Source organism: Gracilinanus agilis, chromosome 6 (assembly GCF_016433145.1).
Source record: "Gracilinanus agilis isolate LMUSP501 chromosome 6, AgileGrace, whole genome shotgun sequence".
NCBI classification, from domain to species: domain Eukaryota; kingdom Metazoa; phylum Chordata; class Mammalia; order Didelphimorphia; family Didelphidae; genus Gracilinanus; species Gracilinanus agilis.
The window spans coordinates 178,686,871-178,712,218 of record NC_058135.1 but is presented as its reverse complement, the minus strand read 5'-3'; the positions used below and the strand labels follow the sequence as shown (position 1 = coordinate 178,712,218).

The 25,348-nt window shown below is 34.1% G+C and overlaps 1 protein-coding gene across 1 annotated transcript in view; it reads left to right on the top strand.

The window, feature by feature from the left end:
• NWD2 (NACHT and WD repeat domain containing 2) overlaps positions 1-25,348 on the top strand; it is a 171,111-nt gene that overhangs the window by 88,496 nt on the left and 57,267 nt on the right. Inside the window, exon 3 of the mRNA XM_044680197.1 lies at positions 4,104-4,220. Within this exon, the coding sequence (XP_044536132.1) occupies positions 4,104-4,220 (117 nt within the window). The remainder of the gene's footprint in view (positions 1-4,103; positions 4,221-25,348) is intronic.

The window sequence follows — 25,348 nt, the reverse complement described above, 5'->3', positions numbered from 1 at the left end:
AATCTTGTCTTGGCAAGCAATTTAGACTTAAAACACATTTTGCCAATTACTGATCATACAGACATTTTACTATATATCACTTTGCATCCAATAGTACTTTATATAATTATCTGCTATTTGAAAATCTCAGTTCCATTTTTGTACTTTAATCTTTCCTCATCTTATATACATAGAAGCCTATGGAAAGTGGGATATACTAGGGAAAGAAGAAGACTTCTAAAAATGTGATTCAGTAGTAAAAACACAAATCCATGGACAATGTTTTTATTGCTTATAAACCTTCAGAGAGGGGAAACTCCAAGAAAAATTTTCAGAAAAAAAATATTTGTAGGTACTACATACAGTGACAGATCTTAGTACATGTATTCAAGTCATTCTGTAATCTTTTTGAGTAAGAATATAAAGATAAAACACATCAATCCTCAAGGAGATTATGGTATTTGGGGGTAGATAAGTTGTATACAAGAATGCAATCTGTGACAAATGTTATGAGACATACAAAGAGAGAAAGGATTTCAAAGGAGGGAATAATCACATCTAATTAGAGGAACACAATGTTAACACAAGATAAAACATTGGAATTGGAATATGGAGACCCGAAATCCAGTAAGTGTTCTGCCAACAATTTGTTCTGTGACTTTGACAAGTCACTTCTGTTTTACCTCAGTTTGCTGATCTTCAAAACTAGGGAAGTAAATTAGATAATCTTTAATTCCATATCACAAGTTTGGTATAACTATATAGCCCATTGAGGGCAAACTGCTATTTTTGTATCCTTACAAGGTCCAGCATTTTATGTGGTACAAAGCAATATCTGATAAATATTATATTTATGTTTATAATTATGTTAATAAATATTTATATTTCTTTTAATTTATATTAATAAAATAGATAAATAATTGAAGAAAAGAGTAAATATCAGAGGAGAAATGAAGGAGTGATGCTAAGAAATATGCTGAAGGGGAAGCTGATCTTATTTCTTCCTTCTTTTAGCAACTTTACCACTTTTCCTATAAAAGCCCTTTTCTTCAGTATTCTGCCATAAAAAATAAATTTTATGAGGGTCTGGAACTGCATGTAAAGAACTGACACTTTTCAAAGACATTGGGAGCTTTTTATTTTAAAAACATTACTTAAAATACTTATAAGGAAGCCCACAGAATAAATCTGCTTCTTCTGAAACACTCTAAACAAGTATAAGAGAGAAAAAATTCAACAATTTATTGCCTCCCTGCTGTGTTCATAGAAGGGAGACAGCATGATATAATGGAAATGAAACTGACTTTGGAATTAGATAAACCTAGATTCAATCTCTGTCTCTACATAATAGTTACCTAGCATTTAGATTGTGCTTTAATGTTTTCAAGGTGTTTAACCAGTATTATCTCATTGGATCCTCACAACATCCCTGGAAGGTAGACTCTATTATTATCCCCATTTTACCGATGAGGAATCTGAGGCAAACTTAGTGATTTAGCCCATTATCACATAGCTAGAAAGTGTCTGAGGCTAAATTTGAACTCAAGTCTTCCTGACTATAGATCCAGTGTTCTATCCACTGGGCTACCTGGGTGATAATACAATATGATATATGTGATTTTGATACATACTTGATTTGGGAAATGTATAATTAGAAAATCTTGAACCCCTGAACTACATCTCCCAGAATTCTTTTCCTTTTTATCCCCAAGTTGAGTTACTACATTGTTTGTATATAGTTGTGTGTAACTCCACCTCTTGGCTCTTTTCCCACTTGCAGGGCTGGGTTAGCATCCTTTTTACTCTAGCTTTTTATTTTAGTTATTATTAGTAAATCTTATTAAATATAATTATCAGAGTATTTGAATATTAATTTTTAATCTCACAGCAAGTTACTTAACTTCTCCATGTTCCAGGCAGCTCTCCAATTCAAGGTGCAGAAGAGTTCCTGATCTGTATTAGGAAAGCAAGTTTCCATCCATGGAGCCCCTATTGCTGATGAAATCATAGAACTTTCATTTTCATCCCCTTATTGATTATATCCAATTTATCCTATATAGCTTTCCTGTACATAGTTGTTATCGTGTTGTCTCCTCCACTAGACTGTGAGCTCCTTGAGAACAGGGACTGTCTTTTACCTTTATTTCTATCCCCAACACTTAGCACATAGTAGGAGTTAATAAATGCTAACCAGCTGATTCACTGACAATATGCTAGGCTTCAGGGGTAGAGAGACCCCCAAAAGAAATAACATGCACTCTTTCCTCAAGGACCTTAAAATATACCAGAGTGTGAGATATATACAGACATGTTATAAGTAGAAAATGTTGCTTTGAGTTACCAGAGAGATTTTCCAAATACCTTGATGTCAAGAACCATAGAGCAAGAAGAGCCATATCCGATGGATGGAAAATTAATAGGAAATTTATAAGTTATAGATAGGACTTGTTGTAGTGAGTAAAGTAAAGCCAGATTAAGCAAAACCCTGGCTGAGACAGTGAACATTCTAAACCCAGAATGTTCAGAGAGGTTTGTCCCCAGAGACTGAGAAGTGACAGTTTTTGCCTAGGAGAGTGTTGGAGGCTGTGACATTTTGTTCAACTAAGCTTGTGGACTATTTTGGGATCTCACTAGAGGAGTTTGATGTACAGTCAAGATCTAGGTAGAGTTGGGTGTTTTCCTGTTGTTGGTGGACAACAACAGAAAGCCCTGTATTCCCTAACCCTTTTGGATTAACTTCTTGTGTCCTGAAAAGTTCCTGTTTCCTAAGTTCATCTGGATATCATTCTGGAACATGCTTTGTGAGAATCCCAAATCCCCTTTGCCTCTACAGCATGGCCAGAGCTGGCTGGCTGTAGATAGTATAGCCAATTCCCCAGCCAACATTTTTACTTTGACAGTTGGTTATAGACTTGAAATTTTAGCTAACTCTCTCCCTTGCTTACCTGTCCTATTTAAAACATTAAACAACCTATTAATAAACTTCCTGTTAGTCTTCTTCCCAGTCATCAAGAATCCACTTTGTTTTAACTGTTTCTCTGGCAGTATTGATTTGTTACTGTTTGTTTCCCCAGCTAAGTTATATTGTGTTACCTCTCCCCATTCAGCTGTGGGCTACTTTACCCCAGCTATATTGGTGTTCCTCTCTCATTCCCTACCTATTCCCTCATTCCCCTAAAGTTACTGGTATTTGTCAGTTATCACTATTCTTTCAGTTATTCTTTCAATGGTTAGCATATAAACCTAATAACCAAGAAGGACATATAAATTATTTGCCCCTTATTTAATTCCATGTCATGTAGATGAGCAAAGAGAGAAGAAAAATTATTCCTTTGGAGCAGTGGAAAAATATAGTTGAAACATTTACCTTAGATACTGGAGAAGATTAAAACCATACTGTTTCATGTAGTACGTATCAACCATCGTATTCATAAAACTCTTGAGACCCAATAATCTTCCCCAATTCTCTTTGAAGTAGGTAGATAGCAAGTCCTATTATCCTCATTTTACAAATGGAAATGATGATATGTACCTTTCATTGTTTTCCATTTGGAACATATATTGATGAAAGCTGAGCTGCTTACAGGTGTAGGAGATATAAGCAAATCATCCCATTGATATAAAAAGCATGATGACTAACTTTTTATAAAAGAAAGGGTATATATTTGAGTTCCTTTTATAAAAATGACCATTATTATGAAAATTCTACCCTCTAAAGTTAAAGTATACAATGATACCATGCTTGCTCACTTAGTTGTTTTAAATGATGTGACAACCTTATTCTAACTACTTTCATACATTTTCTGGAAATCTTATCACCATTTTAAAAGGATGAAAACTTGAGTCATAAGTACTCCCATATTTAACATTCATTTCCCTCTGTGTCCATTTCAAGAGTATAATCAAGAGTGTATGAACAAAAAAATTACAATTTTCATACCTGACTCTTCCTCACATAAAAATACATATATTAAATGAATCTTTAAAAATCATCTTTTTTTCTTCCAATGACAAAACTAGGAGGGAAAAACACAGAAAATTTAATACTACTTTTCACCTATTCTTATAAGAAGAGAACAGAAACCAAAGGATAAATTAACATAATTTGATATTTTTATTTTCAGGTCATAGATTTATACTGGGGCCTAGATGAAGATGAATGGGACAGTCCTGAACTCCAGAAGACTCGTATGAAGCTTTTAGAAGATTGCTTGAAAACATCTGCAGGTCCATGTTTTGTTGTGGGTATAAAAATAATGCTTCATATTTTTATATATATGATATGGTCATTTCTGATATTTGCAATACTTGAAGGTATTTCTGGAGGAAAGTAACTGAAATGTCATTTCTTTCAATATGTGAAATGAGAACTTCAGGTTTTCACATGAAATTACACTTCGTTGCCTGTAGAGATCTTTGAACCTTATTAAAGCAGGTATTCCCTCCACCAGTGCAAATCACTACCCATACACACCTTCTCATTCTATGCAGTTCTTGTCCTTGTCTTCCTGTAAATCCCCCACAGAAATCTATGTAACACACTGGAGGCTTCCCCATTAAGTCTTTTAACATTCAGTGATATTGAAGCAGTGGTCTCAACATTAAAATTTTTGAAAAAGTACTAATTTGAAAACAGATTTGTTCAAATGTTCCATATACCTTCTTTGAAAAAACCCTTAGCTTCCATCTTAAAACTAATACTGTGTATTGGTTCCAAGGTAGAAGAGTAGTATGGGAATGGGGGTTAAATGGCTTGCCCAGAGTCACATAGCTAGGAAGTATCTGAGGCCAGATCTGAACCCAAGACCTCCAACCTTCAAGCCTGGCTCTCAATTCATTAAGCCATCTAGATGTCCCACCCCCAACCTTTCTGATAAATACAAATTTCAGCCTCAGCTCTATCTGATTACTTTACAACTTTATCACTAGACAAGGACATTCCTCCATCAGAATATCTTCAGTTGTAATCATCACAGTGTTCACCTCTGATCTACATGTTTTCTTGTTCTTGGTAGCTGAAACAACTCCAAAGTAAATTATTAAATTATGGAGACATTATTCTCTGGAAAAGTTCAAATATCTCTACAGTAACTTTCCATTGGATGTTCAGTATATGATAGAAGCAGGCATTTTGGAGCAGACTATTTTTAGTTCATCTTGAGTCTACAAATGTTATTTTACTTCATACACATTGCACTGGCATAAAAGGGCCACCTTTTTACAGACCAATTAATCAAAATTGTTCTAATAATAATAGCTAATAGGACCTATTTTACTCTTAGAAGAAAAAGCAATTTGGATTCCAACAAGAAAATAGTATTCTTTGTCACTTTTTAGATAAATTTCTCTTTATAATATTGGCTGTTCATAGGCTAAATTATGTAGTGAAATTTTTGAATAGAAAATATAAATCAAGAAGATCATGCCACTCACAACTAAAATGATATTCACATAAGTACATCAATAGATATTTAAAAGTTTCAAATATATGTGTGTATATTCTTGTGTGAATACATACGTAGGTTTTTGAGGAATTACATTTAAGTGATTAGATGTTTGGTTTTTTATCTTTTTATTAATTTGAACAATAGTGTCCTACTATTTTGAAGCCAGGCACTGTTTCATATTTTTCTCTATATCCCAGGCACAGCACAGTATCCAAAACCTAATGGGTGCTTAATAAGTGCTTGTTAATTGGTTGGGACAGGGAATGAAAGTGGAAGAAGCAATGTTGTACAATCTGATCAGTTGAGAGTGAATTCCCTACAAAATATGACAAAAATGCTCAAAAAGCACTGTGATAAAGAATTTTCATGATTGTTCAGTTTTCTGGGTATAGGTTTTAGTAAAGGCTAGTGGAAGGATAGTCATGATGATGGAATGGAAGCAGCTTTTTGCCTCAGCTCCTTGACAACCACATCCACAATTTTGATAAAGAAAGCCAAGAAAAAGTCACAGAGTCATTTTTCCAACCCAGGGCAACTTGGGAAGATAGATCTATAAATACTGAGGTATAGACTGGCCAGGATTGGCAGTGGCAGAAGTCCTGGTAAGGGAGATTTCTACCATCCAGAGCATGAAACACTTACACATAAATTCCAGAGACTCCCTGTGCTAATAATGGGAGCAGGAACAGGTGCCATCTGGTAACTCTGTCTATTGCCCATTACCTAGTCCTGGATCACAGTTCCAGTGAAGAGAGGAGTGATCATGAGAGAGCAGAGACCCTACTTGTGTAAGGAACAAGGAACAAATTCCAGAAACATAGCTTGTGGCTCTGAGTCCAAGAGCAGAGTAGGGAACCAATTTTAACTTTTAGCCCAGCACATAAATCTGCACTGGAATAAACCACTACAGAAGAGCAAAACCAAAGGAAAATTCTGAACCTGAAGAACTTGCAGTGGGCTAATAGTGACTGAGTTTAGCAACAATCTATGAAAACTCAACTTTACAAAAACCAAGACACCCAAACTTGTTTTAGGAAATAACAGAGTACAGTGAACAGATGTGTCCCTAGATCACACCCCTTCAAAAGCACCAAAAATTTATAAAATCCCAGACTAAAACTATGAAAGATGCAAAAGGACATAAAAAACAGAAACTCAAGCCAGTCATCTCCCCAGAAGTTATCAAGCCTAACAGTAACATAGTCTAGAGCAAAAATGAGAAAAATGAGAAAAAAATGAGCAAACAAAAAAAGAACCTGACCATAAAGTGATATTATGGTGACAGGGAAGTCCAAGACACAAACATAGTAGAAGAGAATGACTCGAAAATATCTACAAACAAAGCTTTAAAGAAAAATTTAGTAAAGGCTAGTTTAAATGAACTTGATAACACAGCACCATATAAGAATCAGCTGCCTCTATATTCAAATACACAGATGGCAAGAACAAAGTAAACACCAAAGTAGGATTAAAAAATAAGAATACATAACCCTTATATCAGCTCTGACCTAAATTGTTTAAACAAACTATTTCCTAAAAATCATGGAAGTTGACAAAATTAAAGGCATAAATTATTTCTCCATTTCATGGAGTTAACTGACGCAAAGCTGTCCTTAACTAGAAATGTAATATGAACCAAGAACAAAACTTCAGCCACTTCAACAGCTATCTCTTGTCAACTGAACAGACATAGTATAAAAATTAACACCAGTTAATATTACAAGAAAAGCATAATTGAAAATTACACATTAAGAGCAGTCTTCACTTATAAAATAAGTAAAATTTTAAAAATTAGGATAGTGTGGCTTGACATCTAGCTAAACTATATCTTCCCAGCAGCATTTGTAGGTGAAATTTAAGAACAGAGAAACAAAATAAAATGTTTTGGTATTTTTTGTTTAATAATATATTATAACAAGTTGTCATATAATCTCAATGGTGAAGATAGTAGAATGATCATATTTAGAAAAAGCATCTGGAAAGGTCAGAAGATCTGGTGTCAAAAACCCAGCCATGAATCTGTCACACACTAGCTCTATTGTTGTTTGGTCATTTCCAGTTTGACTGATTCTTCATGATTCCTCTTAGGGTTTTCTTGGCAAATATATAGGAGTGCTTTGTCATTACCTTCTCCAGCCCACTTTACAGATGAGGAAACTGAGGCAGATAGAGTTGATCTGTCCAAGATCCCAGAGCTATTGTCTGAGACCAGACTTGAAATAAATAAGATGAGATTTCCTGACTCCAGGCCCAGAATTCTATTTACTATGCTACCTAGCTCCCATTACTAGTTCTGACATCCCTTCAAATTGTTGGAAACAGCTATCATGTTACCCTGAAATTTCTCTTCTACAGACTAAACATCATGAAATCCTTCCACTGATCCTCATATAATGGAAGCTCAAGGTCATCCTGGTTTCCCACTGCTGGATACCATCCTATCAATGACTTTCCTAAAATGTAATGTCTAGAATTTAATATGATAGTCTGTATGTGGTCAGACAAGGGCAGAATATAATGAGACAATCACCTCTATGGCCCTGAGTAGTATTTTTTTAATGTTACCTAAGATCTTATTATTAGGGTTTTTTTCTGCCATATCATTATGTTGACTCATATTGAGTTTACATCTCATTAAAATGCCCATATCTTTTTTCAGATAAAAAAATCACCCCCATCTTTGATCTTGTACTTATGAAGTTTATTTTTTATAGATTTTAAATCCAGCTTTACATTTGCTTCTACTAAATTTGATCCTTATGGATTCAGCCCAATACTCTTTGAGTATTATTATGCTAAAGCAGCCATATATCATATATTTTGTAGCTTTATATTATCTACCAATTTCATAAGTATTCGTGTATATGCTTTTAGCCAAGACATTGATGGGGGGGAACCAATTTACACAAGACCAATAATGGATCCCTCATACTCCATACTTAAGATATTACTCAAAAATGATATCAAAGCATTAATAACTAAACTTTGGGTTTGACTATTTGATTAGTTCCAAACATATATCTAACATTTGTTATCTATAACACATCTTATACATAAAATTGGATTCTCCGTATTTATAAGAATAGCATGAAAAATTCTATAAAATGCTAAAATCTAAGTAAGTTATTTCTATACTATTGCATCTTGTAACACATATTTAAAAAAAGATTTATCCTATTCTTGTTGAAGCCATAAAGTCTCTTAATGATCATTCCTCCTCATTCTAAATGTCCTCTAACTATTTTTTAATAGCACATTCAAGAATTTTAAAAGGATTCTAAGTCAAGCTCACTGGAACATAGTATAAAATCTCTATTCTCTTCTCTACTTTTTAAAATGGATAAATTTGCCCTTTAGTCATAGAATAGTCATACTGGCCTATCTGCTGTTCCTCATGCCTAACACTTCCTCTCTCATTCCTTTATCTATATACTGACTGTGTCATGATCTCTCTACTAACTTCCACTTCTCATAATTCCTACTTTCCTTCAAAATTCAGTTCAAATGCTCTCTTATACATGATGCTTTTCCTACCATTTTAACTGCAAGTACCCAGAATCATTTTATATATGTGGTAATACAGTGGGGGTGGAGGTGTCTCTTCCCCAATCAACACTCAGACTAGTAAGTCAGGTCCATTGCTTCACTTTTAGTAGGGCTCTAGAGTTAACACTGAGAGAGGTGCTGAAGGCTTTTTCTACTATAGTAATTCATAAGACTCCAAATATCAATTCCCCAAATATCAGTTCCCCCAAATATCAGTTGCTAGCTAACACCCACAATATCAATTGATCAGTTATCTTTCCTCAGTATCAATGAATAAACATCAATTAGCATTTACAAAGGGATATTTACTGAAAGGATACAGCAAGAACCAAAGTACAAAAATAGCTGAAACTGAGAGTACATTCTCTTCCACCATCTCAGTCTCTGGAGGAAGGACTCACACTAAAAATGTTTGTATTAAATATTCCCACCACCAAATTCACTTATTTGGAGGGAAGGGATTGTATAACATATGAACAAGTTGCTCCCTAGCAAGGTGCAATATAACAGCTGCTAGAATGATTTAGAGAGTATAGGTTGAGGCATAAATTTTAGATAGCATGGCCAATGCAAGAATTTGTTTTGCTTGACCTTACAGTTTTTAAAGGTTTTTTTCTTGCTTTCTCATTAAAAGTATACAGGGAATAAGAATGAGATATTGTGTTCCTGAAAATAAAATATTTTAAAATATTCAATAAAAATTCAATCAATGTTCCCCATGAATATTTATATTTTATAGGAGGTTCCTTGGAAAAGTAAAATCATAAGCCTAATAAGATTCATCAGTATTAGAATTTTAGACATCAAAGACAGGCTGATAGAGAAATCTTTTGCAGTAAGTAGACTTTTGGCACCTATCAAATTATGTCACGTGAACAATAATCTACAGGGACTGTCTTTTGTCTTTACTTGTATTCCCAGTTCTTAGTTCAGTGTCTGAAATAGGGTATGTGCTTAATAAATATTGATTGATTGGATGGCTCTTCAGCATAAAGTCCTAGGTCTAGCCATCTTTCTATCCGTAACTTTTACTTCAGTGGGGAGATTTACATACTTGGTGACTCCAATACTCATTCACCTAAGAGCAGAACAGAATACTACCAAAGAGACAAATATAGCAGGCCTATGCTTTCATAATTACATGGCAACAAGGAGAAGAAGAACTTCTCTAACTGGTACTAAAATAATTGTATTTCTTCTCCCTCCTCACTTGAAAGCTACCAAAGAGAGATTTTTATCATTCATGTTCTTTGAATTCAAAATCACTTTCAGCTTGGCAGTCAATAAAAAGATGTTTCAACACAACATAATAGAGTGGAGACCGTGCTATACTCTACAAGAATAGTTGAAGGGAAGTGGAGGTTGTATAACCATATTGCATGGAGAGATGATGGGATTCTCTTTGAGGGTTCCTATTAAGATAACGGTTTGGATTAGATGTTAAGGTAACTTCCTCCTGAAATTCTATGTTTCATCAATGGGGGTACTCTCTACCTGCAGAGATAAAAGTCCCCCACACCTTTTCATCTTTTGCAATTTTTACCCATAGAATTTCTGCCTAATATGCTAGGAGTCTTTTTCAAGAGTAGTACATTAAGTCATTTTTCTATATACGTATTATATATATATCCCTGCATATTCATAAACACACACCTGTATACAATCCTCTATTCTTTTCCCATTAAGGTTTTCACTACTTCTTTTCTTTAGATCAAACATTGACAAAAAAGAATAAATTAACTCAATAAATGATGACGTACCAAAGCCATCTTTATGATACTTCATAGTGACACATTATAGTGGCTAATCAACAGTGGAAACAATCAGATGAGCAATGGGGATATAAAGAAAATCCAAACATTGTCCTTCCCTTAAAAGAACTCACATGCTGATAGAGGAACTCAGAGAGTTATTTCTTAAAATTAGATTTCTCCTAATTTGGCAAAATAAGTCATACTGAATGAAAGTTTTTCATTATCTTCTATAGGTAATTTGTTTAGCTGGGTAGGCATAAAGTAAGGCAGTTTAATGTTGATCAACATATTCATTGCTGTCACCTATTAATAATAATAGCTAAAAGTTATATATTATTTTAAAATTTATAAAGCACTTTAGATAAATTGTTTTGTTTGAACTAAACAGGTAGGTAAAGGTAAATGAAATTATCATCCCCATTTTGTATATGAGCAAAATAAGGGTGAGAGAAATTTATTGCCCATAGATACATAGTTCATATGTGTCAGAAGTAAGATTCAACCCTGGATCTTTCCTTACAAAGTCAAGCATTCTTTCTACTACATCTTGTTATTTTTACTGTTACTAATTAAGTCACTTTATAGAAGAATAGCTTTTAAGAGAAATATGCTTTAAAACAATTATTTTAATCTTTTTTGTGTCCCATAGTCTAGTAAAGCATATGAGCCCTTTCTCAGAATATTTTGAATACATAAAATAAATTTAAATGTGTCAAATAAATAAAATACAAAAAATTACAAAGAACACAAATTACATGTAAATAAATGAGTAAATCTTTTCCCATCTGTGTCCATGGACCACCTTGGAATCTAGATTCAGATGCCTCAAGAATCTATATATTCCAGGTAAAGAGCTCCTATTTAAGGGCACTAGATCACCATTTGTCAATGTATTGTACACCTCACTTTAGTTTGCCTCAAGCTTTATATTCTAAATAAAGGGTTTTCCTGATATTAGCTAGTATATAATCTCAAAGCTGATTCTTATCATCATGGACCAACTCTGCAGTATATATTTTCATATATTAGCATATATTTTCATATTAGCAACAAATTCTTCAAATTAGAGTAACTTCTGAAATACTCTGAAGAACATTTGAGAACATTTATAGCACTTTGCATCAGGGTTTTTGGACTCAAGGGGACCTTAAATATCAATATTCTAATCATCCTTCCTTCCCCCTTTCTGACAACTTTTTTTAAACAGATAAGAAAACCAGAACCTCGAAGATCATTTTTGTTGTACCAAAAGTAATATGGCTAATTAGAGACAGAGATCAGAACCAGACTTGAAGTTTTGTGTTTAATGCTCTTTTCACACTAAATAAATGGAATGGAAATATTTGCCATAGAATGATCATAGTATTGTGGTATAATGTTTCTAGTTCTTTTTTGCTGCATCCTCAGGCATAGTTCATGTATATTGAATGAAGTTAAACTTATTACCCATATATTTCACTTCATAATAGAAAGTAAATTTCATCATCAACACTTCCATAAATGGTCATGAAATCCCAAAACAAAAAGAATATTAGTGGTTTTCTCTGAGCAGTCACTGTTCCTTCTAGGACAATAGAATTTAGTCCAACCTCTTCATTTTACATATGAAGAAAATGAGGTCTAGAGGGCTTAAGTGACTTCTGTAGGGTCATATAGACAGTAAGAACATAGCTGAGACTTAAAATTCAGGTCTTTGGATTTTAAGTATACCACACTGTGCTGCTGCCTCACTGGATCCATGCCTTGTATGATTGTATGCTTGTATGTATGTATGCTTGTAAAGCTGATGAAAATAGTGTAGCAATCCTTATTGTTGCTTCTAGCATCTCTTTTTCATATCTGCTCCCAAAGAAAAGTTGCTCTCCTTGGTACTGAGCCATGCTCTGAAATCTCCATGTGACACTGGAAATTCACCATTGGCAGTGAGCTCTAACAAGTCCAGGAAGCCTTTAACCAAATGGAGTTTTGACAATGGAGAACAACAAAATGTCTTGATATTTCTAGGCATGTTTTTTGCCTTTTTTCTTTAAAATGATGAGAGCACTCAAATTTTGAAGATGTGTCCTAGCTTCACACTCCTTATATTGAATAAAATCTGGTACAAAGGTCTGAGAAGACTATCCAGTCTGCTTATGAATGTCAGCAGGTATTCCACAAGGCATGAGTGGGGAGGATAGTTTTTACTATAGCACTGAGTTTTCTATAACAACTCAAAAATTGGAGCAAAGGAGGACTGTATATTCTTGGCTTCCCTGGATCTCCCTGACCCACATCTGGGATATCAAAGACTATTCTAATCAGTTTCTGGGGGAATCATTTCTCTTGGAGATTTCCTCTATTCATTTTCATGACGAAGATGGAACCATCTTCACTCTTTAGCACCTGTTTGGATATGACTTGATTGATTTGCATCAAATGCCATAATTTTTCCTAATTAGAAAATATGACACATCTATGTGGAAAAAGTAATGTTTTAAATCTAGTCTTTTGAAAGAAAAAAATCCCCTCTGGTTAATTAAATACTAAATCAACATTTACATAAATAATATTTAAGTACATATACATACACTGCCTATTCCTCCCTATCATTATTAATAATTCTTGAGATTTTCTAAGGCTTTTATTATTAGTTGTTTCATTTCTAGAAACTAGTATCATATCCTAAATATGGCATTTTATATAACCTGTGTACTCTTTCATAAAATGGAAATTTATCTGCATTTTTTTGAATTTATCAAATTATGCTCTTGTCCTTAGATTAAAAAGAAAAATTTTACCCACCTCTGAAAGAGCAGGCTAAGTATTAGAAAAAGCCTTTAAATTGTAATTACTATGAAAATGGCCATTAATTAAACAAAAGCCTCAAATCCAGATGTAAAACCAGGAGAGGTCCTCATTAATAAACAGCAGGGAAGAAATGGTATCTTATTTGGCTTCAGAAACATCACAATTAAAAAGTCTCAGGGCCTGAACATTTTGCTAAATGTAGCAAATGAAGTAAATTTTAAATGAACCTGATGTAAAAGCTTTATAAGATTGCTTGCCATCTTAGGGAAGGGTAAAGGGAGGAGAAAAATTGTCACTAAAATTTTTTAAATGAATGTTAACAAGTTTTTACATGTAATTGGAGGGGAAATAAAATATTATTTAAAAAATAAAAAAGTAAAATGACCTTGAGTAGAAGCATAGGATTTTGAGCTAAAAAAATTTGAACTGGACAACATTTAAGGCCCTTTCTGAATGATTACATAATTGTGTGGATCTTAGAGTTCACCTAGTCCAGTGATGGGCAAACTACAGCCCAGAGGCCAGATGTGGCCCCCTGAAATGTTCTATCCCACTGCGCAACATTATTCCTAATCTGAAGAATACAATGAGTAGGATACAATACAATGAAACTTCGAAAGATTTGCCTTAGAAACAGACTGACATATGAGCATTTCATTTCCTTTGGCCCCCTCTTTAAAAAGTTTGCCCATCACTGACCTAGTCCAATCCCTTCACTTTATAGATGAAGAATCTGAAATCTAGTGAGGTAAAGTGACTTAACACCAATTCACAGAGAAAATGAGCAACAGAGTCAGGATTCATCTCCAAATCCTCAGTTTCTCAGTAGGAGGAACCATGCATATGGAAATACAGATAAACTGAAAGGTTGTTTAAACTGACTCTGAAATATCTTTGAGTAGTTTTCATTGTTAAGTCTTGCTAAATGTAAATCTTCCCTTGCCTCTGATATAACTATTGTCTAAAATAAATCAACCCCCCCAAAAAAAGTATATGGCATCTCTTTTACAGCCTCCCAGACTTTAAATCAGGGCCATGACTAGGGCTTATTATAATAGAGGCATGATTGTTACCACCCCACAGTATCCTCTCAAGAAGAGGGGAGTAGGGGAGAAGGGAGGAAGAGAGAGACAGAGACAGAGACAGAGAGAGAATTTACAAAATGGGCTTTTTTCTGCTCTAAAATATAAATTCTGTTAAATGTTGCTCTGAAAACATTTGTAAAATGCAATGGAGATTTTATGTTGTTCTGTTTTCTTATTTCTTTCTAGCTCTCTTAAGAGACCAAACCAACCTGTTCTCTTTTTTATTTTTATTAATCATTTTCTTTTCTGGATTATATGTAGATGCAATTTTAATAATTGTTTTTTGACATTTTGTGATCCATGTTCTCTCTCTCCCCTCTTCCCTAAGATGGCAGATAATATAAGTTACACATGTTCTATTATGTAACACATATTTCCATGTTCAGTGTTTTGTGAAAGAAGACCTATATCACTTATACAAGAAAAAAACTCGTGAACAAAATAAAGTGAAAAATGATATGCTTCAATCAGCTTTCATACTCCATTGATTTCATCTATATAGATGGCCTTTTTCATCCATGAGTCTGTACAAGCTGAAAACCAACCTATTTTCTAAAACTGTTTCTAAGAAAAAGTTTCTGTAAATTTTCTCAGAGATAGGATAATGATTTTATTCTAATTAAACCTCTCAAAGTATCTCAGAAACTACAGAGTGTTAAACCTCTTCTCTTTACTCTTTTTATTTGTGAATCATCAGTAATTATAGGTGATGTGAGTTAGTTTAAGTTTACTTGAGTGCGACAAGAATGTTGACATAATATTAGTCTTTTTGAAGTCACAAACTGATCAACTAAAATTGTTGGCTTCTACCCAGTTTCCTTGGAGAAAATATGAAGAACCTTTATTCTTGGAGCAAATATGAGAGCATTCTCCAAATATTAGAGCATTCTCAAAAGTTTGTCTGGCAAACAGAAATTAAATCTTAGGAAGGTCAGTTCTTTACATTTAAAATTTTTAATTCCATTTTGAATCACGTGTAGAGTGTAATCAAAATTCAGACTGAGCCATTTCTATTTGAACACAAAATAACCCCTTCACAGAAGCCAAAGCCTTTCCCTAAAAATTAATTGAATCTTTTTCATATATTTGGATATAATTTAATATACATGTTATCTTCTCCAATAGGATGCAAGCTTGAAGCCACAACTTTAGTGTTTATACACCTACCACTAAGCACATAATACTTTTAATGACCATTATGCTTATTGACTAGTCGATTAAATTATGTGATGTGAGAGAAGAAAAAGAAACTGTAAAAGGTCTAAAATCCATTCACATTTCTATTCCTTGAAATACAATACATTTTAAATACAGAAACAATGTAGATTGTGTTAAAATATGCTAATATTCAACCCTTTCCTATGATCTGCAGTGATGAGATTAAAATAGACATGTTTTCATGAAAGCTGGCTTTGCTTTCTAATAGTTTTTAATTTACATTTTATTTTAGTTACTTTTATCATCTTTAATGCATCAGTTTTATTAAAGCTAAAGATACAGAATTCTTTATGATAGTGTTCTTCCTTAAAATGAATTTTTATCATCGCTTATTTGTCCTTATTTATGATGCTTTCTCATCACTTGCTTTCTTTTCCTTTGATTTTAATTTTAAGTCACACGGGGCCTATTAAGACTATGAGGCTCAAGGCTTACATTTGAGCATAGGAGGCAGCTAACAACACACTTCCCCAGGTCTTGAGGAAAGTGGAGCTTTTGCTACAATTAAAATTACCTTGAGAGACTGATTTGGGGGTAAGAATATAAGTTTATTGATTATAACAGGTTTATTGTGTAAGCCAGTTAACCAATAAAGCAATAAAGGTCTCAAAGACTCTCTTGGGACCAAAGCTGACCAGAGCTAGATCAGGCAGATTAATAAATAGATTTTTACAGGCTCATTATTCAGCTATTCCCTTGGCCATCCCAAGACATCTTTAAATGGTCATGGGTAATTAAGAGGTGGTCCATCAACCTACCCAGCCCTCCCCATCTCCATAGGTAGACAGGTCATGTACACAGGGAAAGAACCCTTTTCCCCTTCATTTATTAATCAAATACTGTTTAAAAGGAAGATATTTCTTGGGAGTTGCAAGGGCAAAGAAAATACAAAAATCAGCAGATTAGATGATATCTCTGACCCAGATCCCAAATACAGGAATACACAATAATGCTCCCTAATATATGGGAATTAATATATGAAAAATAAATTCTCACTTTTCATCTGGTATGCTGTTTACAAAAGTGAGAATCAAAAATTTCACCCCACTGCTATAAACAATCGATGTAGCTTCAAGGAGAAGAATGTATATATAAAGTAGAGGAACTGATAAAGATAAAGGTATCAGCTTTGTTCTACTTCTTTCTTGCTCTGTGCCAGTCTAGAATCCTAGATGTATTTAAGATAGGCTTCAGAGCATCAATGTGGCAAAACATTGCCTAACTATACAAGTGATACTTTTCTTCTTCCTTTCTTACTAATACATAGTGAATCCCTTCTCATGCCTTTTTAAAGTATACATTTAGGGATATCCATCAATTGGGGAATGGCTGAACAAGTTGTGATAAATGATTGTAATGGAATTCTATTGGGTCATAGGAGATGACAAACAAGATGATCACAAAAAAAACCTGGAAAAGACTTATATGAAGTGACACAAAGTGAAGTGAATGTTGTACATGGTAACAACAAAAATGTATAATTGTCAACTGAGAATGACTTAACTATCATCAACAAGGCAAGGATCCAGGACAACTCCAAGGGACTTAGGACAAAAAAGGATATCCATTGCCAGAGAAGAAGCAGATAGAGTCTGAATGCAGATTGAAACATACCATTCTTCACTTTATTTCCTCTCTGGTTTTTTTCTATGGTATAAGCAATAAATCTTATTTCACAACATGACAAATGGGGAAATGTGTATTATGTAATAATATATGTAAAACTTATATCATATTACTTGCCTTCTTAAAGAGGGGGAAAGAGTAAGAGGGAGAAGGAAACAATAAATATTTTATTGCATTCCTCTAAATATGAAAAAATTAATAAAAATGTAATATAATTACATGTAAAACTTTTATCATATTACTTGCCTTCTTGGAGAGGGGGTAAAGAGTGAGAGGGAGAAGGAAACAATAAATAAACATTGTTTCTGTATTCCTCTAAATATGAAAGAAATTAGTAAAAATGTAATATAATTATTCTGCTTGCCTAAGATTCCTTATGATGATGAGTACTGGTATTTTGATAACCTATCTTCATTCTCTTTCCCCTACATTTGCCTCTGTAATTCACAGGTAAAAGAAAAGTAAAAGCTAAGTGGCACAAGAGGTGGTAGTCTAGACTTGGGAGACACAAGTTTTAATACTGCCCTAAATGCCAGCCATGTGTGCCTGGCAAAATATTTAACCTTTCTCAGTCTCGGTTCACTCATCTATAAAAGGAGGGGGTTGGAGTCAGTAGCCTCTGAAATGCCTTTCAAGCCCCAAATCTATGATCCTAGGAAACCACCATATTTGACCTGACAGATCTTATTGCTAAATTGTCAGGAATGTGCTAGACTTATTTAGGAAGCACAGAAACCACTTCCACGAAAACATGAAGATTGACTGCATGACAGTCTTTTTTTAAAAAACCCTTTAAATTCCTTTTTAGAATCAATTCTGTGTATTCACTCCAAGACAGAAGAGCAGTAAGGGCTAGGCAATAAGGATTCGATGATTTGCCCAGGGTCACAGAACTAGGAAATGTCTGAGACCAGATTTGAACCCTGTTCCTCCCAACTTCAGGCATTTACTATGCAACCTAGCTGACCCTGTTCCTTTCTTTAAAAGACTGATTTTAGCAACTACAAAAATGGAAATTGATACTGGATCTCAATTGTCCTCCTTCTCTTACCTAGTTTTGCTTTAGTTTTCATGGAATATCCTCTCAAAGAGTTTTGTTTATATTTATTGGGATGGAGCAAGTATCAACTATGTCAAAACAGAAGATCAATAACTTATTTTAGTGTCAGAAAGGTTAAAGCCCATATGCGCTGACGTTTTTTGGTAACTGCTAAAAGAAATTCATTAGTGCTTTAGAAAGTTATTTTAAGTGCAAGAAGATCAAGGAAGGAATAAGATCTATGATTGGGATAAATGGGAAGATGTTAATAAACAGAGAGAGGACTTTTATTAAGCATTTATTATGTACCAGACACTGTTTGCAGAGAGCAGGAAAAAACTTGACAATTTCCATTTTGCTTCAGTTTTCTCTATCAAAAAGAGTTGATAGATATAAAGAAGGTTGTGACATCCAAAGAAATGCTAATCAGTGAACTGATGTCAGCCAAGAGGGAAGTATTTAATGGAGTCATTAAGGAATCTATACAGCCTTATTTTATTCAATGTTTTTGTCAACTACTTGAATGAAAAACATATTTTTAATCTTTATATGACTTAATGTTGTGATAATTAATACAGAAAATGATGGAATCTATAACCAAAACAGTTTACAATAATTAACTAACAAGGTAAAGCTTAATGGCAATGACTATAATGTCCTCTCCTTGGGTTAAAAAAACAACTACACAGTAGAAGATTAGTCGGGTTTGATTTGCCAACAGTGCATATTAAAAAACTGACAGATTATTAGAAATATCAAATTCAATCTGAGTCCATAATATGATATGGTAGCATTAAAAGAAGTATATTTGATCAAATTATATTTTAAGGGATATTTAAAAGTGAAGAATGTATAGAAGGGGGAAATAAGGATAGTGATGGAACTCAAAATGATGCCATATCAGGTTTGGTTGAGGTAATTATGTATTTTTAGTCCAAATAATAGTAAACATAGCAGGGATATGATGGTTGTCTTCAAAAGGAAGAAAGGATTACTTAAGAGTTATTCTGCTTGCCCCTGTGTGGCAAAGTTAGAATCAGCAAATAGGAATTGCAGGGAAAGAGATTTAAATTCAACAAAGAGAAAAACTTCAGAACTATTAGAAAAGTCCAAAAATGGATTGTATAAATAATCTCTGGAAGTCGTTAAGCAAAGATAGATGACAACTCATGAGGGATATGTAGGTGAGATTTATACTTTGAGCCAAGAGTTGACTAGGGGGATTCTGATGTTCCTTCCAAATAGAAATTACTAAGTTTATTATTTATCTAAAGATTTTTATTTAAATTTTGTGAAAATGGCCTATTTGGCAAACATTGAATAACAGATTTTAGTTCTTTTTTCACTCTCTAAGCTTCTCAAATGGAAAAGTATGTTGTAAAAGAGAGCTGTCTTTATGAAGGCTAGGTAATGCCACAGGATTTCTCTCTCCCCGTTTAATCATCCTCTTTCAGCAAAAAGCCCTTGACTTCAAGAAAGACAAGCTAGGAACTTATGTTTCCTCGCTATGGTATCTAACACAAAGCCAGTTGTGCCCTTCTGATGGTTCCTCCAGTCTATTGTGTGATTAAGCTTCTCCAGGTTTCTGCACTTTGCTTTATTCTCTGCACTGAGTAACCTTTGAATGTGAGGGACTTATAAATTTAGGGCTGCTTTTTTCAATATCCCCCATGAGGTCTCAGAAAACAATTTTTATAAATCCTTAAGAACCATGTATTTTTGCTATAATCCTTGATTGGTCCTTATGGTTAGTGACTCAACTGTCTACCAAGTGAAGAATGAACATTCATTCTGGTGAAACATTCATGAAGGTTTGTTGCTTGTTTAGAAGTTGTTTCACAAATAGGAAAATGATTTTGTAACTCCTTAAAGTTAGAAACTATTATACTAATGACAGAATCCCATTTGTGGTGAGGGCCTGAAATCCCTATGATATATAAGTATTGACACATACTACTTAATGAATTCTTTAAAAAAAAAAATCCTTGGGGCAGCTGGGTAGCTCAGTGGATTGAGAGCCAGGCCTAGAGACAAGAGGTCCTAGGTTCAAACCCGGCCTCAGCCACTTCCCAGCTGTGTGACCCTGGGCAAGTCACTTGACCCCCATTGCCCACCCTTACCAATCTTCCACCTATGAGACAATACACCGAAGTACAAGGGTTTAAAAAAAATCCTTTACCTTCTGCCTTAGAATCAACACTAAATGTCATTTCCAAAGAAAAGGAGTGGTAAGGATTGGACATTGAAGGTTAAGTGACTTGCCCAGGATTACACAGGTAGGAAATATCTGAAGCCACATCTCCAGCCCTAACATTCTATCCACAGAGCTGCCTTAGCATCCCCTACTTACTGAATTCTTGAATAATGATGAATGATTTGAAGTTGATTATTCTGCTAATATTCTTTTAGGCCAGGTAAATGAAATATAACAGAGCATTGGCAAAAATCCAATTCCAAATCCCATTTAGTTCCAATTAACTGGAAAATACTGTCCAAAAAAAATCAAAATAGATCTTACTTGGAAATTGGCATATTTCAGTTGTGTTTAAGACTTTTGGGTTCCAACAAGGGAAGCACTACAAATCTGTTTATATCATCTGTAGCTGAAAGGGAATCTTAGTAACCATCTAATCTAACCTTATTTTTTCAGAAAAGAAAATGTTCCAAGATGAGAAATTACTTGCCCAAGAATATTGATGACAGAGCTAGGATTCAAACCCAAATTCTCACTCCAAATTCAATGTTACTTTCATTCTAGCAATTCAATTTACTTCTTCTCTTATGCTGTTGGGTGGGTTTTCCCCCTGCATATGTGTTCAAGTAGGAAAAATGTGATAAGTAAACCTAATTATATTCAACCCAGCCCATTAGCTTAATTTTATACTTTATACTGGGTTGAAAAAAAAAAAAGAAAAGGCTAGATATCAAAGATGGCACATGCAAAAGGAGCAGGAAGATGACAGGAAGTTAGAGGCAATTCAATTTGTATACCAGAAAGAATCAGGGGACTTGGGTTTAAATTCTGACTATTCTGACTGCCCCTTTGAGCTTGGGCAAGTCACTTCACCAAGATGAGTTTCAGTCACATCTATAATGGGAAGGGGTAGCACTTTCTAATTCTAAATCCTGTGATTTTTGTGACCTAGTATGGCAAGATTAGCTATGTAACTGTGTGCCAATCACTTCATCTCTTTGGGGCTCAGTTTCTATACCTATAAAACAAAAATATTTGATAAGATCATCTTTAAGGTTCCTTTCAAGACTAGAGTCTATAACCTTACAAATATTTGGAGAAAAGGAATAGGAAATGCATGCAAAGTAGACTACAAAATATGCACATGCCTTCAATCTGTCTCTTGATCTGATCAACAAAGAAAGATCTCTTGGACAGCCTTTTCAAACTTTTAGGTACCCTAAATACAGAAACTCAGCTGTTAGGCATGTTTTCTTTGTTAAGTCAAAGTCCTTTAGGAGCCATCATAAGGGGAAAAAACTAATTTCTTGTGATTTGATCAAGGTTTTACCAGTGTAAAAATGTATTCCTTGGCACGATGAAATTCTTGCTATTTATTGGTAGCTGATACTGCTCAGCTGTGCAAAACTGAGCTGCAAAAACATTACTTCCTTTGGGGATTAAAGACATTTTATGGAATCTTCCAAAAAGCACGATTATCTCAGAGCACATTTTTATCACGAGGAATTGCCACAGACATATTTCCAATTGAGAGCATATGTCGTTTTATTTCATTACTTGATGTTAGACATTCAGGGATTGTGTGAGATTTATCTACCATACTTATTTGTTATTTCAATATAAAAAGAGCTTTCCAAGGATTTCTATAGCTAAACTGTGCTAATGTTTTCTAGGGGTAATGTAATCCTAAACATGTATTGAAATAAACTGCAGTTCACAGAAAAGATGAATTCCAAATAAAAATGTTGTGACACTAAGACCATATTGAATTTATAGATGTTATCCTAGTTAGAAAATCAGGATATATAAATTCAGTCACTTCTTATCTCTCATAATGAAATATCTGGTCTCTAGACTCTGAAGCAGATCTCTTCTTTTGGCTTAGATATTTTGGCATTGATAATGTCGATGATGAAAATACTGCTGGACTTCTTGTACAATTAAATGTGAACATTAATATTTTAATTCCTAAAGTATTTCCATTTTGCATTTCTAACTAGCAATCATTTTATCTTGAAAAGGAAATAACTTGCTGTCTGGTAGTGGAATTAATATTAACACAAAGGCATTTTCATATTTCTTTTGTTGGTAAAGTTGGAAATGGTAAGATTTTTTTAAACACTTTTTAAAATGTCAGAGTTCCATCTAGTGGTCAAATTGTGTGTAATCCTATCATACATCTGGGGAAGTTGATTTGTTAGAAAAAAAGGACTTTAGAGGTCATCAAAATTCACTATCCTCAGGATAGAGATTAGGAGAAATTAAGCCTAGAACAATGAAGTGATTGGCCCATGTGCACAGAGCTAATTCTACCTTAGCCTCAACTTACCATTTTGACTTTTCCTCCCACCATTTCCCTTTTATTTCCAACCAAATGGTACTATTCTTCATTCCCTGTTCACACATCACACACCCTATTTAAACATCTTTGCTCACACCTCTCTGCCTAAAATATTCACCTCGTCCACCTAAGCTTCACCAATCTTATTCCCACATATTCCTCAAAGCCCCAGTCATCTATTATCTCTTATAAACTGTTTCCTCATATGCAGAGCCTGTCTCTTCCTCCTCTTAACTCCCATAGCACTTTGTACTTCTCATCTTTCACTTTTATATTTTACCTCATTTCCTATGTCCCTATGTGTGCGTTATCTCCCTTAATAGATTATTAATTTCATGAGTTCAAGGCAATGGCACATTGTAAATCACAAAGTAGGTGCTATCATTCTGCCTTTATCCCCCTACTTTTTCTCTATACATTTCATGATTGCCCTTCTTTTTGTCTCTTTCAAAGTATCAAGCTTAATGCCTTGTATAGGGTAGCACTTAAAATAAATACTCCTTGAGTGAATTACTAAAATACTGATTAACTTACAGAAAAATAGTAAACAGACTTTTCAGGATTTTTGAGGTAGGGAGTTGGTTTTATTTTATTTCATGTTTAAGAAAGAACATCATGGCTACTGTATGCATGTGTATGTTTGTGTGCATTGCTCTTGTAGCTTATGTGTCTGCATGAGTCTGTCTAGGACTCATGGGGAGGCATAAATACAGATCTCTAGAGTCTCCTCTGCTCATCCCTCCCCAAGGGAGACTTAGATTCCTGCCAGGAGGAGAAAAAGGAAATTGGCACCACAAGACTGGCCACTTTGCTTCCTCAGAGAGAAGGTATTAGTTTATAGGAAATAATTTGTAGGTTCAAGCTGCTCTCCTGATTGCTATTATTTAATGGGAAAAGAATACCCTAAGTTATATATCCAAGGTTTAATTCCCTTACCCCTCAAGTGCCAGTTACATAAAGACTATATATAATCAGATATTAATAAACCCATTTATCCAAACCAATAGCAAACAGAAATCAGAAAAGTTATACAGATAATAATATTACTAAATAATACATAAAGTAAATGAGCTCTCTCACTTGGACTGAGAAATCTCAACTCAACCAAGAGAGAATTCCCCAAATATCATCCAAGGGGGAATTTCCACAAAGTTTCTGATGTGATAAGCTAGGAATTGGGACATGATCAAGGTGCTGGCCTCCTCTACAGGTTAGATTCTTCCCAGAGTCTTTTTCTTACTTCAGAGATCTCTCCCCGAAGAGAATCTAGTATCATGAATTTTCACTCTATAGCTGGAAACTAAGAGGATGATTCCTAATTCTTGCTAACTCCACCTCTCTCTGTATCAAGTAATTGATCTCCACCAATGAGGGAAATAATATATAAATAGATTGAATCCCAGATTACATATATAACACTAAAACAACCAATTAAACATAAAAAGTATGACCAAATAAAATTATTTCACTGATTTTAGCAGTAAGACCCAATCTCAGTCACTGATATTTTAATTTTCACCAAAAAAAACTTATTTTTATTGAGAGAGAACACAATTATAAAGTTTTTGAAGCAGAAAACAATATGATTTTGGTGTTATTCAAAAACTGGTTTACAAAATGCTTTTTATTGAATGCTACATATGCGGTAATCATCTTTTCTTTTTGACCATTTTCATAAAATAATTGCTTTTCAGGCACAAATTTTATAATGATTAATGGTTTCATTATCATTAAGGTCACAACCTACAGTATATAATTACATTGCATTTTTTTCTGGAAGCATTCCTTTAAAAAAAACATGAAAGCCATCATCATAAATACAATCAATTCTACAGTACCCACCGTGGGACTTGCTTCTCTCTTAGACTGATGAGAGCCAGGGACCAAAGTGTTTGATCTTCAACCCTTCCTTTCCTCTTGAAGAATAAAGAGATTTGTATAAATGTGTAGAATTGATGTGCTCCAGTAATAGTCTCTCTGCAAGTTGCTAGGTTCTCTTGGTGCTAGATAGCCATGCAAAAATATGGTGTCATATTATTATTACTCTCTTTAGTTCATCACAGAGTGAAAAAGCCCCAAACTTAATTTTTACATCCCCTTGAGACATTAAAATCATATTAGGAGCAAAAATGGTATGTAATCCGTAATTCTACGTATTCAAGGCATTTTAAAGAATTACAAAAGTAACTAATGCTTAGGATTTTCCCACCCAATTCACCTCTTTTTTCCTTGAAACCCAGGATATGCATACTAACTTTCTGATTTTTATCATATCCCATGTCTTCTCATCTGACCTGTCTTCCTTACTTTGATCTGCTTGCTAAGCTAACTT